Source organism: Zonotrichia leucophrys, chromosome 22, assembly GCF_028769735.1.
Source record: "Zonotrichia leucophrys gambelii isolate GWCS_2022_RI chromosome 22, RI_Zleu_2.0, whole genome shotgun sequence".
Taxonomy (NCBI): domain Eukaryota; kingdom Metazoa; phylum Chordata; class Aves; order Passeriformes; family Passerellidae; genus Zonotrichia; species Zonotrichia leucophrys.
Genome location: NC_088191.1, coordinates 686,476 through 706,704, shown reverse-complemented (window position 1 = coordinate 706,704; position 20,229 = coordinate 686,476). Strand labels below are relative to the sequence as shown.

General features: G+C 49.7%; 1 protein-coding gene across 2 annotated transcripts in view; it reads right to left on the bottom strand.

Annotated features, from left to right (window-relative positions):
* Positions 1 to 7,215: 7,215 nt before the first annotated feature.
* SLC23A2 (solute carrier family 23 member 2) overlaps positions 7,216 to 20,229 on the bottom strand; it is a 57,116-nt gene continuing 44,102 nt past the window's right edge. For both annotated transcript variants that reach the window (XM_064730937.1, XM_064730938.1), the window contains 6 exons: positions 16,513 to 16,660; positions 15,580 to 15,685; positions 12,324 to 12,453; positions 10,856 to 10,993; positions 9,277 to 9,372; positions 7,216 to 7,816 (listed from right to left, as the gene is read on the bottom strand). In XM_064730937.1, the coding sequence (XP_064587007.1) occupies positions 7,584 to 7,816; positions 9,277 to 9,372; positions 10,856 to 10,993; positions 12,324 to 12,453; positions 15,580 to 15,685; positions 16,513 to 16,660 (851 nt within the window). In that variant the 3' untranslated portion in view covers positions 7,216 to 7,583. The remainder of the gene's footprint in view (positions 7,817 to 9,276; positions 9,373 to 10,855; positions 10,994 to 12,323; positions 12,454 to 15,579; positions 15,686 to 16,512; positions 16,661 to 20,229) is intronic.

Below are 20,229 nucleotides of genomic sequence, written 5' to 3'. Positions count from 1 at the left end.
GGGACGGCCCCGTCCCTCCCTCCATCCCTCCCTCCATCCCTCCCTCCATCCCTCCCTCCATCCCTCTCCCCATCCCTCCCTCCATCCCTCTCCCCATCCCTCCCTCCATCCCTCTCTCCATCCCTCCCTCCATCCCTCTCTCCCTCCATCCTCCCTCCATCCCTCTCCCCCCCCCCATCGCTCCCCTCCTCCCTCCATCCCTCTCCCCATCCCTCTCTCCCGCAGCCGGGGCCAGCCCGGAACCCGCAGCCCGGAGCACATCCCGCATCCCATCCCGGCTCCCTTCCCGGTGCCCCAAAGGACGGCACCTCCGGGAGCGGCGCTGTCCCCGCCCGGACATCCCGAGGGACGCTCCGGGAACGTCCCCGGGCAGGTTCTGCGCTCCCCAAGGACACCGCGGCTCCAGCCCGGGTGCACCTGAGGAGCGGGGTCTGCAAGGATTCTCCATCCCCGGTGCCAAGGGCAGAGTCCCAAAGGATGCCCTGTCCCCACTGTCACAGCCAGGATCCCAAAAATGCAAATCCTATTTCCAGTGTTAGGAACAGAATCCCAAAAATGCCCCACTGCCAATGTCAGGAACAGGATCCTAAAGGATTCCCCATTTCCAATGCAGGAACTGGATCCCAAAGGTTCCGCATTCCCAGTGTCAGGAACGGGATCCCAAAACGTTCCCCATTCCCAAGGTGAGGAACAGGATCCCAAAGGAAGCCCCATTCCCAATGTGAGGAACAGGATCCCAAGGGATTCTCCAACCCCACTGCCAAGACCAGAATCCCGAAGGAATCCCCATCCCACGCAGCCGGGCTGGAAATGCTCCCACCATCAGCTCCAGCTTTGTCCAGAATCCCCAGAGGGAATTCCTGGGCTGCATCCCCCAGGCTGGAGCGCTTTTTCTGCCCCAAAAAGCCCCAAATCCTGGGAAATCCAGTGCCAGAGCCGAGCACAGAGCACACGCACTTGGCTGCTCCCCTCGGCCCCGGGATCCCACCCGGGTCCAAAACCGCCCCCGAGCAGGGATGGAGGAGGAGAGAAATTCAAATTAAACCTGCCTGGAGCAGCAGCTGCAGCACGGAGCGCTCCCAGGATCGGGGTCTCATCCTGCCCGTCCAGCCCCAGCACCCTGGGGACAGTTTGGGGGAATTTAGAGAGAGTTTGGGGGGAATTTGGGGTAATTTGGGGGAGCTTGGGGGTGTTCAGTATTCCAGAGCAGCAGCAGCCGTGTCCCTCCTCCTTTGTCTGCCCTGACCTTTCCCAGAGCTTTGTGGCTCCTCTGGGCTTTTTTTCCTTTTGAAGGAATTTGCCTAGAAACAGCCCACACGAAAGGGAGAGGGAAAAAAGAACAACCCAAATAACCCCAAAACAAAGAAATAATCAAAGCTTGAGCCAAACAGGCAGCACAGGCTGGAATGGGCCTTTTCTCCCAGATTTTCTTGGATTTCTGTGTAAAATATGAGAAGTTCTGGCTCGGGGAAGGCCTGGCTCGGGGAAAGGGAGCGGGGCTGGGTCAGGATTGATATTCCAGCAGCATCTCCAGGGCTGGCAGGGATGGGAGGCCCTGTGTGGTGGGGAGAGGGGACAATGGGGGCGGCCCCAAAGCCAGGAATTGTCCCCAAACACGGGGAGAGGGGACAATGGGGCGGCCCCAAAGCCAGGAATTGTCCCCAAACACGGGGAGAGGACAATGGGGACGGCCCCAAAGCCAGGAATTGTCCCCAAACACGGGGAGAGGGACAATGGGGCGGCACCAAAACCAGGAATTGTGCCCAAACACGGGAGAGATGGAAATGATGGGGAGGCAAAGGAAAATGAAATGAATAGAGAGGAAATGGAATAAGATGGACTGGACAATAGAGATGGAGAATGGAACAGAATGGAATAGAGGAAATGGAAATAAAGATGGAAATGGAAATAGAAATGGAGAAATGGAAACAGAAATGGAAATGGAAATGGAAATGGAAATAGAGATGGAAATGGAAATAGAGATGGAAATAGAAATGGAAATAGAAATGGAAATAGAAATGGAAATGGAAATAGAGATGGAAATAGAAATGGAAATAGAAATGGAAATAGAAATGGAAATAGAGATGGAAATGGAAATAGAAATGGAAATAGAAATGGAAATGGAAATAGAAATGGAAATAGAGATGGAAATGGAAATAGAGATGGAAATGGAAATAGAAATGGAAATAGAAATGGAAATAGAGATGGAAATGGAAATAAGGGGTTTGGAGTGGGGACCTGTGGGAGCACAGGGGGATCTCGGCTGTGGAATTGGGGTTAAATCCTGATTTTTGCCATGTCCTGGAAGGAAGGAATCCCAGGAAGAACCCCAGGAATGGGGAGGGAATCCCAGGAAGGGGCAGGAATCAAAAGGAACAGGCAGGAAATCCCAAGAAAGGGAAGACTCTGGGTTGGGTCTCGCCATCATCACCTGGATTCTGAAATTAATAATCCATTAATCAATTAATCATCCATTAGGAAGAAATGGATTAATTAGGGAGGAATCCTCCCCTTCCAACCCAAACCACTCCAGGATCCTGTAACTGCACAATTCACCACCAAAGGAACAACCACTGCATCTATGCCCGCGTTTATTTATACTGAACAGCTTTAAAAATACAGAATAAAATAGCTTTATCTACTATTATTCACAACATCTGGTCCAAATATTACATTTTTAAATATTTAGTTGTTTAATGAAGCAATGTTAGGAAAAAAAAAAAAAAAAAAGGAATAATAAAAAAAAAAATCCGTAAAAGAATTACACATCTTGGAACGAGAACAACAAAAAATAATCGAACAAAAAAACCCCCCCCAAAAAAAAGAGTTTTACAGCCAAAGTCAGTCACGAAAAGTCATGGGAGAAATAAAAAATAAAAATAAAAAAAAAAGGAAATTTATCCCCACCGCCTAAGAACAGTCAATAGTTTGTTATGCCAGAGGTTGTTCTGAACAGACAAACACGGGAATTACCGGGGCTGGCAGCACAGGGGGGCTCAGGAGGGCACAGGGGGCAGTGCCACCCTGGGATGGCACAGAGGGCAGTGCCACCCTGGGGATGGCAGTGCCACCCTGGGATGGCACAGAGGGCAGAGCCACCCTGGGGATGGCAGTGCCACCCTGGGCATGGCACAGAGGGCAGAGCCACCCTGGGGATGGCAGAGCCACCCTGGGATGGCACAGAGGGCAGAGCCACCCTGGGGATGGCAGTGCCACCCTGGGGATGGCACAGAGGGCAGTGCCACCCTGGGGATGGCACAGAGGGCAGTGCCACCCTGGGGATGGCAGAGCCACCCTGGGGATGGCAGAGCCACCCTGGGATGGCACAGAGGGCAGTGCCACCCTGGGGATGGCAGAGCCACCCTGGGATGGCACAGAGGGCAGTGCCACCCTGGGGATGGCAGTGCCACCCTGGGCATGGCAGAGCCACCCTGGGATGGCACAGAGGGCAGAGCCACCCTGGGGATGGCCCCAGAGGGCAGAGCCACCCTGGGATGGCACAGGGGCAGGCCACCTGGATGGCATGCCACCCTGGGCATGGCAGTGCCACCTCGCATGGCACAGAGGGCAGAGCCACCCTGGGGATGGCACAGATGGCAGAGCCACCCTGGGCATGCTAGTGCCACCCTGGGATGGTACAGGGGCAGTGCCACCCTGGGCAGGCAGAGCCACCCTGGGGAGTGCACCTGGTGAGCCACCCTGGGGTCAAGCCACTGGAGGCAGAGCCACCCTGGGGATGGCAGAGCCACCCTGGTGTCACCCAAATCCCATCCAGGAGCACCCAGGGGTGGCTCCAAACCCATCCCAAATCTCAGCCCCCAAAACCACCAAACTGCACCCGCGGGCTCTGCTGTACAAAGCGAGCGACCAGCCCTGCTCGGAACAGGAAAGAAAATGGGGGAAAAAGGAGAAAGAAGCGGATTTTGGTGGGAGAAGGCCACGGGGAAGGAGGGGACGGTGCCGGTCTCAGCCAGGCTGCTCAGCTGGGGGAGGCGTCCAAGGCTCAGCCAGACTCGGGCTCTGCCACCGCCCGGGCCTGCAGCGCTGCTCGTACCCAAAACGTCGGGATCTGCACAATTTTTGGGGTGCCAGTGACCCAGTAGCGAGGGGTTTTCTCCAATTCTGCCCCCGGAGGGCTCAGCAGGGAGGAAACAACAAAAGGCTCCAGTTTTGGGTAGGAACACAAAGATGGGTAAATAAAGTATACACAACCACTATAGATTCGTCAATGAAGAAATTCTACCATCACATGACATTGTCATGACACTCATACCACTCCCTCCCAGGAAAACACCGCTGTTGTCCTGAGTGGAAATGTTATTTTCTTAATATATGGAAATAAAATACTGCAATATTCATGTACAAACCAAGTTGTCATATTTCAAGTCAGTATTAAAAGGCAATAAAAGCAAATTTGGGGTTGAAAAGGTTTGAGCTTTCTGAGCTAAGTCCCTCCAATATGACAACGTGAATCAGTCATAGCTGTCAGCTACGAAACCTAAATTTCTAGAGGCATAATTTGCAAGTATTTGCTTTAGAAAACGTGTTTCAACATGTCAGCAAGAACCCTTAATCGAACCTAAAAAAAATACAAGAGAATATCAATTACAAAAATCCCAAGTTTCTTTGTTTGTATACACTGATGCCACCTCTGATATGACAAAATGAGATTTCTACCATGAATATTTGCCCTTCCCTCTCCAAATCTGACTGAAAGTTCTCATCACCTCTTCACTCACCTCTCAGCTGCCAACTCCCCTGGGTGCTTGGGGTTGGAAAAGGCAGGGAAGGACAGGGAGGAAAATCCAGCATTGGCACTCGGGTTGCACCTGGACACACAATTTGTGTTTAATTCTCCCCAAACCTGCAGCTTCATCCTCTCCAGCCCTGCCAGAGCTTGGGACAGGCGCCTAAATCCTGGAATTTGGGATTTGAGTGCTTCCCAAACCTTGAGCTTCATCCTCATCCTCCAGCCCTGCTCAGCATTGGCACCCAAATCCTGGAATTTGGGATTTGAGTGCTCCCCAAACCTTGAGCTTCATCCTCATCCTCCAGCCCTGCTCAGCATTGGCATCCAAATCCCTGAATTTGGGATTTCAGGGCTCCCCAAACCTGCAGCTTCGTCCTCTCCACCCCTGCTCAGCATGGGCACCTAAATCTCTGGAATTTGGGATTTTAGTGCTCCCCAAACCTGCAGCTTTATCCTCTCCAGCCCTGCTCAGCACAGGCACCTAAATCCCTGGAATTTGGGATTTGAGTGCTCCCCAAACCTGCAGGTTCATCCTCATCCTCCAGCCCTGCTCAGCATGGGCACCCAAATCCCTGAATTTGGGATTTGAGTGCTCCCCAAACCTGCAGCTTTATCCTCTCCAGCCCTGCTCAGCATGGGCATCCAAATCCCTGAATTTGGGATTTTAGTGCTCCCCAAACCTGCAGGTTCATCCTCTCCAGCCCTGCTCAGCACAGGCACCTAAATCTCTGGAATTTGGGATTTTAGTGCTCCCCAAACCTGCAGGTTCATCCTCTCCAGCCCTGCTCAGCATGGGCACCCAAATCTCTGGAATTTGGGATTTCAGGGCTCCCCAAACCTGCAGCTTTATCCTCTCCAGCCCTGCTCAGCATGGGCACCCAAATCCCTGAATTTTGGATTTTAATGCTCCCCAAACCTGCAGCTTCATCCTCTCCAGCCCTGCTCAGCATTGGCACCCAAATCCCTGAATTTTGGATTTTAATGCTCCCCAAACCTGCAGCTTCATCCTCATCCTCCACCCCTGCTGGGGGATCTGCAATCTGCCCACACCCAAAACCGCGTGCAGGCAGGCAGGGGAGCCCAACACCTCGCTCCCTGGGGAGGAAAACACCGAAAAATGAGCAAAAATGACTTTTTGTTTTTTTGTTTCACAGGCGAACCAACCTCGTCTACCACACGACGACTTGGGAGCAGCTCCGAGTGACACCAGGGCTGCGAACCAGCGAGCGCTCCCCGAGGGAAGCGGGAACAAAGGCATGCTTGGGCACGGGGACAACGGGGGAAAACAGTTTCTGGCAACAGCCACGGCATGCTGAGAACGAGCTCCACGAGCCATTCCCACTCTACACTACCCAGCTCCGTCCTCGCCCTCCCCACCCCAACCCGCCCATGCTTCAAAAACCCACAACAAATTCCCCTGGGAGCAGACGGAGAGAAAACAGAGCTCCTGTCCAGTAGTCACACGTGGATAAATAGATCAGGGGGTTACAGGATCTACTGGTATGGGTTTCCCAGGAATACAAAATGCAAGCACCGTAGAGCGTTACTGGCCTTGAAATTACATTACACGACATTTCCCTGATGATCTCCACAGCTGAAAATGCTTTTGGGGCCACACTGAAGTCTAAAACTAACTTGCAATAGTAAGAACATTAAACAGGAATAAAACTGTTAATCATGAATGCATGATGAGCGTGAACACCCACATAACAGCAGAGCTGAGACTACTCCAGGAAAAAGGAAAGGATTTCTGAGTGGTGCCCTGATTGGACCCAATACATACCCGTGAAGCCGTGGGTGGCTGAGGCTGCAGGTGCGGTGTCTCTGCTCTCCCTAAGCCCTCCCAGCAGCCTCTGGAGAAGCCCCACAAGAGGAGAGGAGCCATCAGCAAAACAAAAACCAAAACCCTGCTCAGAGCCCAGCGCGGCTTTCCCTGCAGGGAACAACTGTTAATTGCTTGGAGCTGCTCAGCTAATTAACATTTCTGGCCAGGGCACAGGAATCCTGTGGGAGCCCGGCTGTGCCATCCCTGGGGCTCCCCACGGAAAAACCCTGGTGGGGAAGGTGGAGGTGCAGAAACGGGAGATGCTGCCAGGAAAGGCAGGGGCTGCTGCAGCCCGAGCCAAACGCGGCTCCAGAGGCAGAAAGTTCCAGAAAGTTCCTGCCCGAGCTCTGCTGGGTCACTGAAAGCACAGAATGGAGCTCTCCCGAGCTGCCAGCACCAGCTGGGCCCTTTCCAGGGGCTTCCATCACTGAGCAGCACCCACGGCACCCAACAGGAGCTGAGGGAAAGATTTCTCCTTTTCTCTCTTTTTCCCTCCCTCCTTCTCCAAGGTCCAGCTCTCCTGGCGTAACCAACGCCGAGGGCTCCAATAAAACCACAATAAAAACCAAAAATTTGCAGCAGCACCTCCACAACTCCACCTAAAGCCATTAAAAACCAACAGAATCATCAGGTGCACAGCTCTCTCCAAGTTCCCAACAGAATCAGGTGCACAGCTCTCTCCAAGTTCCCAACAGAATCAGGTGCATAGCTCCCTCCAAGTTCCCAACAGAATCATTAGGGGCACAGCTCTCTCCAAGTTCCCAAAACCAGCAGGATTTGCCCCAGAGACACCAGACCTGGCTCCCAGCACCCACAGCAGGAAAAGCTTTTTTTTTTTTTTTTTTTTTTTTTTTTTCTCTTTTTTTCTTTTTTTTTTTAAATCCGTCTCAGCTCTGGTTCCAGAATTTAAATGCAGATATACAAAACATATATTTTAATGCTTCTTAATCAGCAAGAAACTGCAAATACATCTCTGACTACAACTAGATAATATAATTTCAGCTAAGGCTATACTGTAGCTTCTGAGTCTTCATCTGAACTCCTGCAGCTGCTGCTTTTCCTGAAGCCTTTCCACGTGTAGCCCACGAAGGTGGGGCTGATGGGCAGGAAGCTGAAACACCTGTACTTTTTAATGAAGTTCATGCCAAAAGGCAGATCGTAGGTTTCCATGCCATCCAGGGATTTGCTGCCTTTGCCGACCCCTTTCTTCCACTTCCGAATTCCCCTCTCCTCGGGGCTTCCTGGGAATCAGAAGGAAAATGGGTTTATGTTCATATGGGTACCCTGACATGGACACAAAGCTCTGGGATGATGTTCCAGGCTCCTCAAAAAGGGAAAAAAAAATCACATTATCTGCTTTATTTTCTAACTGGAAGTCAATGCAAACTTTTCCTTTGGAATGGAAGCAGGTTTGGATCTCCATCCCGGTTTTACTGTGTCTCCTGGAGACTGGTTTGGTTCTATCAGGGTTTTCAGGTGTTTTACAGGACGGGATTTTAACCTGAGGTGCTCTCGGGGAAGGGAGGGCAGGTAAGGATTCTGCTCCTGCTGTGGAAATGGCTCAAAAGCAGAGATCTGCTGCTGCTGTTCTGCCTTTCCCCAGGGAATTCTGCTTTTACCCAGGGAATTCTGTTTTTCTCTAGGGAACTCTGCTTATACCCAGGGAATTCTGCCTTTACCCAGGGAACTCTTGTTTTTATCCAGGGAATTCTGCTTTTATCCAGAGAATTCTGCCTTTACCCAGGGAATTTTACTTTTCTTCTAGGAATTCTGCTTTTCTCCAGGGAATTCTATTTTTTTCCAGGGAATGCTGCTTTTATCCAGGGATTTCTGCCTTTCTCCAGGGAATGCTGTTTATACCCAGGGATTCCTGCCATTTTCCAGGGAATGCTGTTTATACCCAGGGATTTCAGCCATTTAAAATGGATTTCTGCCTTTCTCCAGGGAATGCTGTTTATCCCAGAGATTCCTGCCATTTTCCAGGGAATGCTGCTTTTACCCAGGAATTTCTGCCTTCCTGCAGGGAATGCTCTTTATACCCAGGGATTTTTGCCTTTCTCTAGGGAATGCTGTTTCTACCCAGGGATTCCTGCCATTTTCCAGGAAATGCTGTTTATACCCAGGGATTTCAGCCATTTTCCAGGGAATGCTGTTTCTCCCAGGGGTTCCTGCCATTTCAAATGGATTTCAGCCATTCTCCAGGAAATGCTGTTTATACCCAGGGATTTCAGCCATTTAAAATGGATTTTTGCCTTTCTCCAGGGAATGCTGTTTACACCCAGGGATTTCAGCCATTTAAAATGGATTTCAGCCATTTTCCAGGGAATGCTGTTTCTCCCAGGGGTTCCTGCCATTTCAAATGGATTTCTGCCATTCTGCAGGGAATTCTGTTTATACCCAGGGATTTCAGCCATTTTCCAGGGAATGCTGTTTCTCCCAGGGATTTCAGCCATTTAAAATGGATTTCTGCCTTTCTCCAGGGAATGCTGTTTACACCCAGGGATTTCAGCCATTTCAAATGGATTTTTGCCTTTCTCCAGGGAATGCTGTTTCTCCCAGGGGTTCCTGCCCTTCCCCAGGAAATGCTGTTTATACCCAGGGATTTCAGCCATTTCAAATGGATTTCAGCCATTCTCCAGGGAATGCTGTTTCTCCCAGGGGTTCCTGCCCTTCCCAGGGATGCTCCCAGGCTCAGGCTCACCTGGGATGGTGTTGTCCAGCACGAAGGCCACGCAGCCCCCGACGAACATGGCCGTGGTGAGCAGCACGTTCAGCACCTGGTCAATGCCTGCAATTCCTGCAGCAACAGAGGAAAACCTGCTGGGATTTATCCCCCACACCCCCCGAGCCCCCCATTTGCTCACAGGGGGGATGCAGAGCCCTCCCCAGGCCACCAGCACGGGACATTGTTCCCCAAAAATGCAATTTTCAGGAAATGTCACAAAGCACCGTTTCAGTTCCTACTGCAGGCACAGCTAATCCGAGCTAAGCAGGAAACCGTGGAGTGCAAAAGCGTTCAGACTGTAAAATCGTAATTTTTATATAATAAATCCTTTATAAATCTTTATGATAATAATTACTTTGATCAATATTTTACAAAGAATCCTTTTTACTTTTCAAAGGGGCAAGGATTCCCAGCCCCAGCTATGGAAGAACGCTGCATTAACCACACAAAGCTTGAGGGATCTGCTTTTCTAACCACTTACAGCAGGACAGACATGCCCTTAAATCCTGGGCTGAAGGCAGAGTGGAAAGAAAAGTCAGTTAATATTTGGTTTAAAAGGCCCCAGACAAGCCCAAAGCAGTGAAATATTTCCTTTGAGCCCATGTCTGGTGACACACACTGGCGTGAGGGTCACATGAAATCAGAAAAGCTTCCCAGTGAATTCCACAATTTGGGGGGTTTTTCCTCCACAATTTGGGGTTTTTCCTATACAGTTTGGGGTTTTTCCTATACAATTTGGGTTTTCCTCCACAAACTGGAGTTTTCCTCCACAACTTGAGGTTTTCCCCCATCATTTGGGTTTTTCCTCCACAATTTGGATTTTTTCCTCCACAATTTGGGGTTTTCCTCCACAATTTGGGGTTTTTCCTCCACAATTTGGGTTTTCCTCCACAATTTGGGTTTTTCCTCCACAACTTGGGGTTTTTCCTCCACAATTTGGGGGTTTTTCCTCCACAATTTGGGGTTTTTCCTATACAATTTGGGTTTTCCTCCACAAACTGGGGTTTTCCTCCACAACTTGAGGTTTTCCCCCATCATTTGGGTTTTTCCTCCACAATTTGGGTTTTTCCTCCACAATTTGGATTTTTTTCCTCCACAATTTGGATTTTTTTCCTCCACAATTTGGGGTTCTTCCTCCACAATTTGGGTTTTCCTCCACAACTTGAGGTTTTCCCCCATCATTTGAGTTTTTCCTCCACAACTTGGGGTTTTCCTCCACAATTTGGGGTTTTCCCTCCACCATTTTGGGTTTTCCCCCATCATTTGGGTTTTTCCTCCACAATTTGGGGTTTTTCCTCCACAACTTGGGGGTTTTCCTCCACCACTTGAGGTTTTCCCCCATCATTTGGGTTTTTCCTCCACAATTTGGGGTTTTTCCTCCACAATTTGGGGTTTTCCCTCCACAATTTTGGGTTTTTCCTCCACAATTTGGGTTTTCCCCCCACAATTTGGTGTTTTCCCCCCCAGTTTGGGTTTCTCCTCCCGCCCCCCGTGCCCGATGGGTTTTCCAGGTGAGCAGGAGGCAGAAGGGCCGAGGGAGGAGCAGGACACGCACCTGTGACCAGGGGGTTCTGTTTCAGGTAGCTGGGGAGCACGAGGCCGAAGAAGATGGAAAATCCCAGCACGAAGAGGTTGCGAGAGGAATTGAGATCGATGAACTGCAGGTTGGACAGACCCACGGCCGTGATCATCCCTGGGCACAGCAACACAGCCCAAGGGCAGCTGTCAGGTAACTTTTTCTCTTCAAAAAACCCCAAAACCCAGCAAAATACCCCTGGAGATACCCCCCAGTGCATTTGGGGTAATTTGTCATAAAGTGCATGGGGTTTTCTTAATAGCACAGCAACTGCTTTTTCTTCTTTTTCCTTTTAATCTGTATTTTTAGAAATTAGCAAACCTGGGAATCAGTGCACCAGGAAACCACAGTGCAACCAGAAAGAGAAGATTTGGGCAGATTATTAGGAAAGGAAGATTTTGGTAGATTATTAGGAAAGCACTGTTACTCCTTCCTCTGAGGATTTCCTTCTGTTAAGCAAGTCAGTAACATCGCTTTGTGTTTCATATATATTTTATGTTTGCGTTTTATATCTATTTTTATATATATATATATATAATTTTGGTGTTTTATATATTTTTTTATTTTTGTGATTTATATATATTTTATACATATATATTTTATTATGTTTTATATATATATAATTTTTGTGTTTTATATATATTTTTTATTTTTGTGATTTATATATAGTTTTATACATATATATTTTATTTTTGTGCTTTATATATATTTTTATATATAATTTTTGTGTTTGATATATATTTTATTTTTGTGATTTATATACAGTTTTATACATATATATTTTATTTTTTATATATATTTATATATATATAATTTTTGTGTTATATATATTTTTTATTTTTGTGATTTATATATATTCTTATACATATATATTTCATTATGTGTTTTATATATTTTTTACATATGTAATTTCTGTGTTTTATATATATTTTCTAATTTTGTGATTTAGATATATTTTTATACATATATATTTCATGTTTGATATATATTTATATATATAATTTTTGTGTTTTATATATATTTTATTTTTGTGATTTATATATATTTTTATATATAATTTTTGTGTTTGATATATATTTATATATATAATTTTTGTGTTTTATATATATATTTCATTTTTGTGATTTATATATATTTTTATACATATATATTTCATTTTTGTGTTTTATAGATTTTTTTTTTGTGACATATATATTTTTATACGGATATATTTTATTACGTGTTTTATATATATATATTTATATATTTTTATTTCTGTGGTTTGTGTGTATTTATATTTTTGTTTTTTATATATATTTATATGTATATTTTATGTTTTATATATATATATATATATTTTTTTTTTTTAGATAAATGACCCATCCTTTCCATTGCCAACCCCGCCTGCAGGAGCACAGAGGTTCCCACCATCAAACACCCCCAGAAGCGCGGGCAGGCCAGGCCTTACCAAAGAGGGTGCAGAAGAGCGCGCCCAGCACGGGGTCGGGCAGGGACGCGAACAGCGCGCTGAACTTGCCCACCATGCCCAGCAGCAGCATGAAGGCAGCTCCGTACTGGATCACCCTGCGGCTGCCAACCTGCGGGAAAGGGAACAGCACAGGGCATGGTCAGGGAACAGCACAGGGCATGGTCAGGGAACAGCACAGGGCACGGTCAGGGAACAGCACGGGGCACCGTCAGGGCAGGGAACAGCACGGGGCACGGTCAGGGAACAGCACAGGGCACGGTCAGGGCAGGGAACAGCACAGGGCACGGTCAGGGAACAGCACAGGGCATGGTCAGGGAACAGCACAGGGCACGGTCAGGGCAGGGAACAGCACAGGGCACGGTCAGGGAACAGCACAGGGCACAGTCAGGGAACAGCACAGGGCACATCAGGGCAGGGAACAGCACAGGGCACGGTCAGGGGAACAGCACAGGGCACGGTCAGGGAACAGCACAGGGCACGGTCAGGGAACAGCACAGGGCACGGTCAGGGCAGGAACAGCACAGGGCACGGTCAGGGAACAGCACAGGGCAGGTCAGGGCAGGGAACAGCACAGGGCACGGTCAGGGAACAGCACAGGGCACGGTCAGGGAGAACAGCACAGGGCACGGTCAAGGGAACAGCACAGGGCATGGTCAGGCTGCCCTGCAGGAACAGCACAGGGCACGGGCAGGGCAGCACACCCGTCAGGGAACAGCACAGGGCAGGTCAGGGATAGCCGGCACGGTCAGGGCAGGAACGCACAGGGCACGGTCAGGGCAGGGAACAGCACAGGGCACGGTCAGGGAACAGCACAGGGCACGGTCAGGGAACAGCACAGGGCACGGTCAGGGCTGCCCCTGCAGGAACAGCACAGGGCACGGTCAGGGCTGCCCCGCCCAGCCCCACACCCGCTGGGGCTTCTGCGGCTCAGGTTCCACTGCAGCTCCTTCCTGGTGCCGGGGTTAAGTGTACTCGCAGGTGTAAATATATGTATGATATGTACTATAGTATATTTACTATGGTATATACTGTATATACTATATATATTATACTATGCTATATATATATTATACACAAAATGGAAGTGGAAATATATCAAATAAATCCTGTGTGCTGCTGCCCTGGGACACTGGAACAGATGAAAGGGTTTGTGGGAAGGAGGGGCAGGATTTTTAGGCTTCGATTAGCAGCTGGTTTTGGGACGCCCCCAGAGAGCAGGGCTGAATGCAAATCAGGGCTGTGCTAACACTGAAACCAAGGCCTGCACTTCCTTCCCAGTTTTATTTTAAGCACCCAAGATTCAAGCAGGCTCTCTGTGGTGCAGGGGAACTGGATAAACCTGAACTTGGTACTTTAACATCTTCCACTGCCACAAAAGGTGCCCCAGGAACAACAAAAACTCCTTTACATTGAGGTGGTTTCTGGAAAAGCCCTTTGCAGGTCCCCAGGGTTCAAAAAGGAAATATCCTTTGTTCATCGTGTGTGACTGAGCTGAATGAGAGAAATGAGAAACTGCAGATCCAACAGGAGGGGAAAATCCTTCCTTGCCCCCATTGCTCAGTGCTGAGCTCCAGGTGAGCTCCCTCCCCTGCAAACAGAGCTCTGCTGCATCATAACTGGAATTACAACAGGATTTAGCAGGCACCTTTCTCTGCTCTTTATAGAAATATTCATTTCTGTTGAACCAATGAGATCCTGCCCTACAATTCTCTTCCTGCCAGAAACAGGCAAATCCTCTGAAAAGCTGCATGACAGTGACATTTATTTAGGCAAACAAATTAAAGCTACTGAAAACATCCCAGGCAGCATTCAGCTCAGGCTCTGGATTTATTCCCAGCACACACACACTTATTTTGGAGTGATTATTTTGGAGTGCATCAAATGGTACCTGGAGCCTGCATTTCAGCATCACCCCCCTGGCAGGAGCTGCTTTAGCCCCAGCTAATCAGAGTTAATTATCTTGCTCTCATCAAGTAAAACACACAAAGCTCAGAGGCTCTGCAGCACCTCCATCCAGCAGGATTTAAATCTGAGTGCAATTACACACCGATTTCAAGGCAGGGAAAAGCCCTGGTGATGCAGCACCGGAGATCTCCTGTCCCAAACCAACAGCAGAGCATCTCTGTGCCAAAATTCTGTGCCAAAATTCTACCTGGAGCTGAGGAACTGCTGGGTTTTGGGGAATGGAAGTGCAGAGAAGGAACAGGAGCACAGCCTGGGCAGCTCCACTGCCTGCCCCAGCATGAAATGCACACTCAGTTCTGTGGGCTGCTCACAAAAAATGCGCTGTTAATTCATCTCAACCCCCATCAAGTAACAATGGAAGGCAGCAGAACAGAATAAACCTTTCTTTAAGGGTTTTTTGTGAGCACAACTTCTCTCCTAGGAGATTTCCATCAGCTGGGAGGTGGCTGGTACAGACAGCAGATGGTGCTGTTAGTGCTGAACTGCACCCCAAAGCAGCAGAATCACCCTTTGTGCAGCACAAGGGAGGGCTGGGGACAAATACATCATTTATGTGTGATCAGATAATTTCTATCCTTGCACGAAGGATTTATGGCTCCCACGTTCGACACCCAGCAAGGTGGAACTATGTACAACATAAATCACTCTTGGTGTTCCTTACCAAGGTTAAATTAACATTGTCAGGCAGATTTCTGTGCAGCCAAGGCCTCCCAGCCCAGCCAGGCACAGACCCAGCCCCACACGAGAGCAGAGGAGCCCCTCAAGCACTCACACATTTTATTGAGCAGCATCACCAGAAACACACAAACCCCTGAGCCTTAAACCAAACACTGAGGGTCCTTTTAGCCCTGAAATGACCTTGGCCCAGTACAGACTCAGGTAAAGCCCAAGCACCTCACGCTGCATTTTACTCTGTGTGAGGCATTAAAAAATCCCTTCCTGCTGATGCATTCAGAGCAAGACACCCAAAAAGCAGCAATTTCTGCACAGTTTACAGGGTTTATGCCTCAATTCAAACACCCCAGAGCCCTGGAATGCTGCCTGGGTTTTCCAAGAGAGTTTATGCAGCAGCATCTGCTTTATGGGGATTCTAACTGCATTTTAGTCTGAATAAAAGGATTTTTGAGGTCCTGATGTACAAAAATGCATTTCCCTCGGACAAGAGCCGGTACAGACACTCAGAATGGTCTGGGAAGTTTGTGTGCACAGGAATGGAAGAGGATCATGAACACAAGGAACCCCTGAGGGCTCAGAGCAATGCACTTCTCACCTTTGTGATGCCCAGGACCCCAATGTTGGGGCTGGAGGAGGTGGATCCATTCCCTGTGCCAAACACTCCATCCAGAACGCAGGAGAGCCCCTCGATGAAAATCCCCCTGGAACCCCAAAGAGAACACAAGAGCCACGTTGGGGCAGGCACCATTCCCTGGGGTGCTCCTGAGGGCCACAGGGGCATCTGCTCCCCATGGAGTCACTGAAATTCAGGTTCAGGCTCCAGCACCCCTGGGAAACGCTCTGGGGTTCTGCTTCCTGAGCCTCAGATCCTCTTAAACACAGGAAATTTTAGTAAAAATTCAAATAAAACTTCAGAGCTGCTGTTTCTAAACTGCACTCCAGGTGAGTCTTAGATCCCCACATCCTTAAACTGAGGAAATTATGTTAAAAATTGAGATAAAACTTCAGAGCTGCTCTGCTCCTAAACGGCATTCTAGTTGAGTCTTAGATCCCCACATTCTTAAACTGAGGAAATTATATTAAAAATTCAGATAAAACTTCAGAGCTGCTCCTTGTTTCTAAACTGCACTCCAGGTGAGTCTTAGATCCCCACACTCTTAAATTGAGGAAACTTATATTAAAAATTCAAATAAAACTTTAGAGCTGCTCTTTGTTTCTAAACTGCATTCTGGGCGATTTTGACAACCCCAATTCCAGAACCAGTTCAGAGCTCTTTCCCTGTGGAAACTGTGCTGGTAACTCCCACAGACTCCAGCAGGAACGGGACTGGGGTTCAAATGTGACAGAACAACCCCAGATGCCATTTCCACCCTGCATTTCAGGTCCTTGAGGACCAAAGTGACCAAAACGCAGCGTGACCAAAGTGCAACACTTCACCCCAGAGCACATCCCTGCTTAGCCAAAAGGGGAAAAAAAGCCAAAAACCCAAGGGGCTGAGCCAGAGGAGGTGCTGGGGGCCGGGACAGACCTGTTGATGGCGTGGATGGGAGGAGGAGGAGCACACGAGAGCCTGGCACAGGCGTAGTAGTCGCCGATGGACTCGATGATGCTGGCCACCACGGCGCTGAGCATGCCGATCACTCCCGCCGCCGAGATGGTGGGCAGCCCCCACTGGACTGTGGAGAGAGCAAAACTGAAACCTTCCTGCCCACAAATGGGACTCAGGACACCCTGTGGGTGCCCTGTGAGGGGGTGATCGCTGGGGTCAGGATGGGGGAAGAGATGGGAATGCTGACTCCATGTTTCTGAAGGCTGATTTATTATTTTACGATATATATTACATTAAAACTATGCTAAAGGAATAGAAGAAAGGATTTCATCAGAAGGCTAGCTAAGAGAACAGAAGAGCTCTGACTCCTTCTCTGAGCACCAGGCTAGGAAAAGAGACTTTCTAACACATCCTGGGGTCACTGTGAGCAGCTGAGACCCCAGCACACAGCCTGGCTACCAAACACACACAGACCTGGGGGAACTGTGCAGTGCTTTGGGCTGGGAAGGGCTTTTGGGATCCCCCAGCACTGCCCAGGTCACTGCTGGAAGTGTCCCCAAGTGTCACATCCACACTGCTGCTCAATGCCCCAGGGATGGGCTCCAGCACTGCAACAGGGCTGGGCAAGAAATACTCACCAAAATCCACCCTGAGCACAGCCTGGGGCTGTTTGCTGTCCTCCTGTCCCTGCTCCCGAAACCCTCCTGTCCCTTATCCCTGTTTGGGATAGGATCCCAAATCCCCCTGGCTCTCCCCTCCTGTCAGGGAGCTGTGCAGAGCCAGAAGTTCCCCTGATCCCATTTTCTGCCCCTGATCCCATTCTCTGCCCCTGATCCCATTTTCTCCCCCTGAGCCCCTTCCCAGCTCCATTCCCTGCCCTGGACAGGCTCCAGCCCCTCCATGTCCTTGTCCTGGGGCCCAGAGGTGACCCTGGCATTGAGGGGGGCCCTCCCCAGTGCCCAGCACTGTTTATTTATCTGGATGGGAACAACAAACCCCCCTCACTCTGACGCAGCCTGGCAAGTTCAAGGAGATGAAAGGAGCAAAGGAACAATTGCCAAACCAACTGCTTTGATCACACTTGGAGAAATCCCAGGGAATCATAAAACCTCACTAAAAAAAAATTCCTCCTGTTCAGGAATCAGGAATTTGAGATACAGCTTATGAGAAAACAATCCTGGCCAGTGAGGCAAATGCCTCTGTATTATTATGGCTCCAAAAAGTCCCTTTGGTCACAGGTTTAGTCGACCAGAGAGGATGGCAACAACCAGCTCTGATCACTGCACAAACACCCCCCAGCTCCAAATTTTTGTAGTAGAGAAAATAAGATTAATTTAAGCCTGCAGAAAAGCCTGGAGGTTTTCCACAGCAATTGCCTCGATGCTTTTATCTCTTTGAAAGAGATGAGCCTCCTGCAACAAAGGGATCTTCAGTCACACAGGCGTGAATGAACCTCACAAATACAAACGGGCTGATCAGGGTGGAGAAGTTTTCCTCCTCTTCTTTCCCAAAAGCTTCCATTCTTCATCTGCTGCTTTAGAAGTGCTTTCTTTTAAGAACCAAAGCATATGGGAAACCACAATGAAGCTGCCTCATCACAGTGTGGTGGCACAGCTGATAATTGATGTATTTCTATTCTAAAATAAATAATATTATTCCCTAATTACTCTGTTAACTTCTGAAGGGTGAGCCAGTTGTGCAATCCCACACCATAAACCCAGCCTTTAACAGCTTTAAACTCAGAGCTGGCCGACATAAAATTACATCCAAAACGTTGTGTGAAGTGTTTGGTGCTCTCCTGTAAATGAAGTCACTGCCCTCTGATAAGCAGGGCCTGGCACTCCCTGGCTTGCCCGTGCCAGCAGTGCCCTGGCATGTCAGGGCATTGTCCTGCCAGAACAGCTGTGCTCACCCTGAATGGGTGTGTTTGGGGCAGGGAATGCACAAACTCCCCACAGAAGTGATCCTTCAGACAGTGAGGGCCAGGGAGGGCAGCAGAGCTGTGCAAACCCGTCCCTGGCACTGCGCAGCCTTATCAGCACTGCCAAGGACTGATAACTCAGCCAGCCCTGATCTCCAGGGTACAGGGGCAGTCACTTTGATCAGGAGAGGCACCCAGACCAGCCCTGCAAAGTGCAGCTGCAGAACCTCAGCCCTGCTGCGTTCTGGGGAGCCAGGGCTGTGGAATAAACCACGGAGAAGCAGCAGAGCTCTGGAACAGGAGCAATGACGCTGCTGGGTTCTGGGGGAACCAGGGCTAAGGAATAAACCCCAGACCGAGGAAAGAGAACCCTGGAGCAGCAACACTGGCCCTGCTGGGTTCTGGGGAACCAGGGCTAAGGAATAAACCACGGAGAAGCGGCAGAGCTCTGGAACAGGAGCAATGACACTGCTGGGTTTGGGGGAACCAGAGGAATGACCCTGCTGGGTTCTGGGGCACCAGGGCTAAGGAACAAACCCCAGAAAGAGCCAGCAGAGCTCTGGAACAGCAGCAATGGCCCTGCTGGGTTCTGGGGAGCCAGGGCTGTGGAATAAACCACGGAGAAGCAGCAGAGCTCTGGAACAGGAGCAGAGCTCTGGAACAGGAGCTGGGTTCGGGGGAATGACACTGCTGGGTTCTGGGGCACCAGAGTTATGGAATAAACCCCAGACAGAGCCAGCAGAGCTGTGGAACAGCAGCACTGGCCCTGCTGAGTTGTGGGGAGCCAGGGCTGTGGAATAAACCACGGAGAAGCGGCAGAGCTCTGGAACAGGAGCAATGACACTGCTGGGTTTGGGGGAACCAGAGGAATGACCCTGCTGGGTTCTGGGGCACCAGGGCTAAGGAACAAACCCCAGACAGAGGAAAGAGAACCCTGGAGCAGCAACACTGGTCCTGCTGAGTTCTGGGGGTACCAGGGCTAAGGAACAAACCCCAGAAAGAGCCAGAAGAGCTCTGGAGCAGCAACACTGGCCCTGCTGGGTTCTGGGGAACCAGGGCTAAGGAATAAACCCCTTATAAAGGCAGCAGGATCCTGGAGCAGCAGCAATAACCCTGCTGACCTCAGGAGCACACCCTTACAGGGGTAGGGCACCCCAAAGAGCACACCCTTACAGGGGTAGGGCACCCCAAACCAGCACACACTTACACGGGCAGGGCACCCCAAACCAGCACACACTTACAGGGGCAGGGCACCCCAAACCAGCACACTTACAGGGGCAGGGCACCCCAAACCAGCACACTTACAGGGGTAGGGCACCCCAAACCAGCACACTTACAGGGTAGGGCACCCCAAACCAGCACACTTACAGGGATAGGGCACCTTGAACCACGGCACCACCAGCAGCAATGACCCCAGGAGCACACCCTTACTGGGGCAGGGCACCCCAAACCAGCACACACTTACACGGGCAGGGCACCCCAAAGAGCACACCCTTACAGGGGCAGGGCACCCCAAACCAGCACCCTTACACGGGCAGGGCACCCCAAACCAGCACACACTTACAGGGATAGGGCACCCCAAACCAGCACACTTACAGGGGCAGGACACCCCAAAGAGCACACACTTACAGGGGTAGGGCACCTTGAACCAGGGTGCCACCAGCAGCAATGACCCTGCTGGCCCCAGGAGCACACACTTACAGGGGCAGGGCACCCCAAACCAGCACACTTACACGGGTAGGGCACCTTGAACCAGGGCGCCACCAGCAGCACTG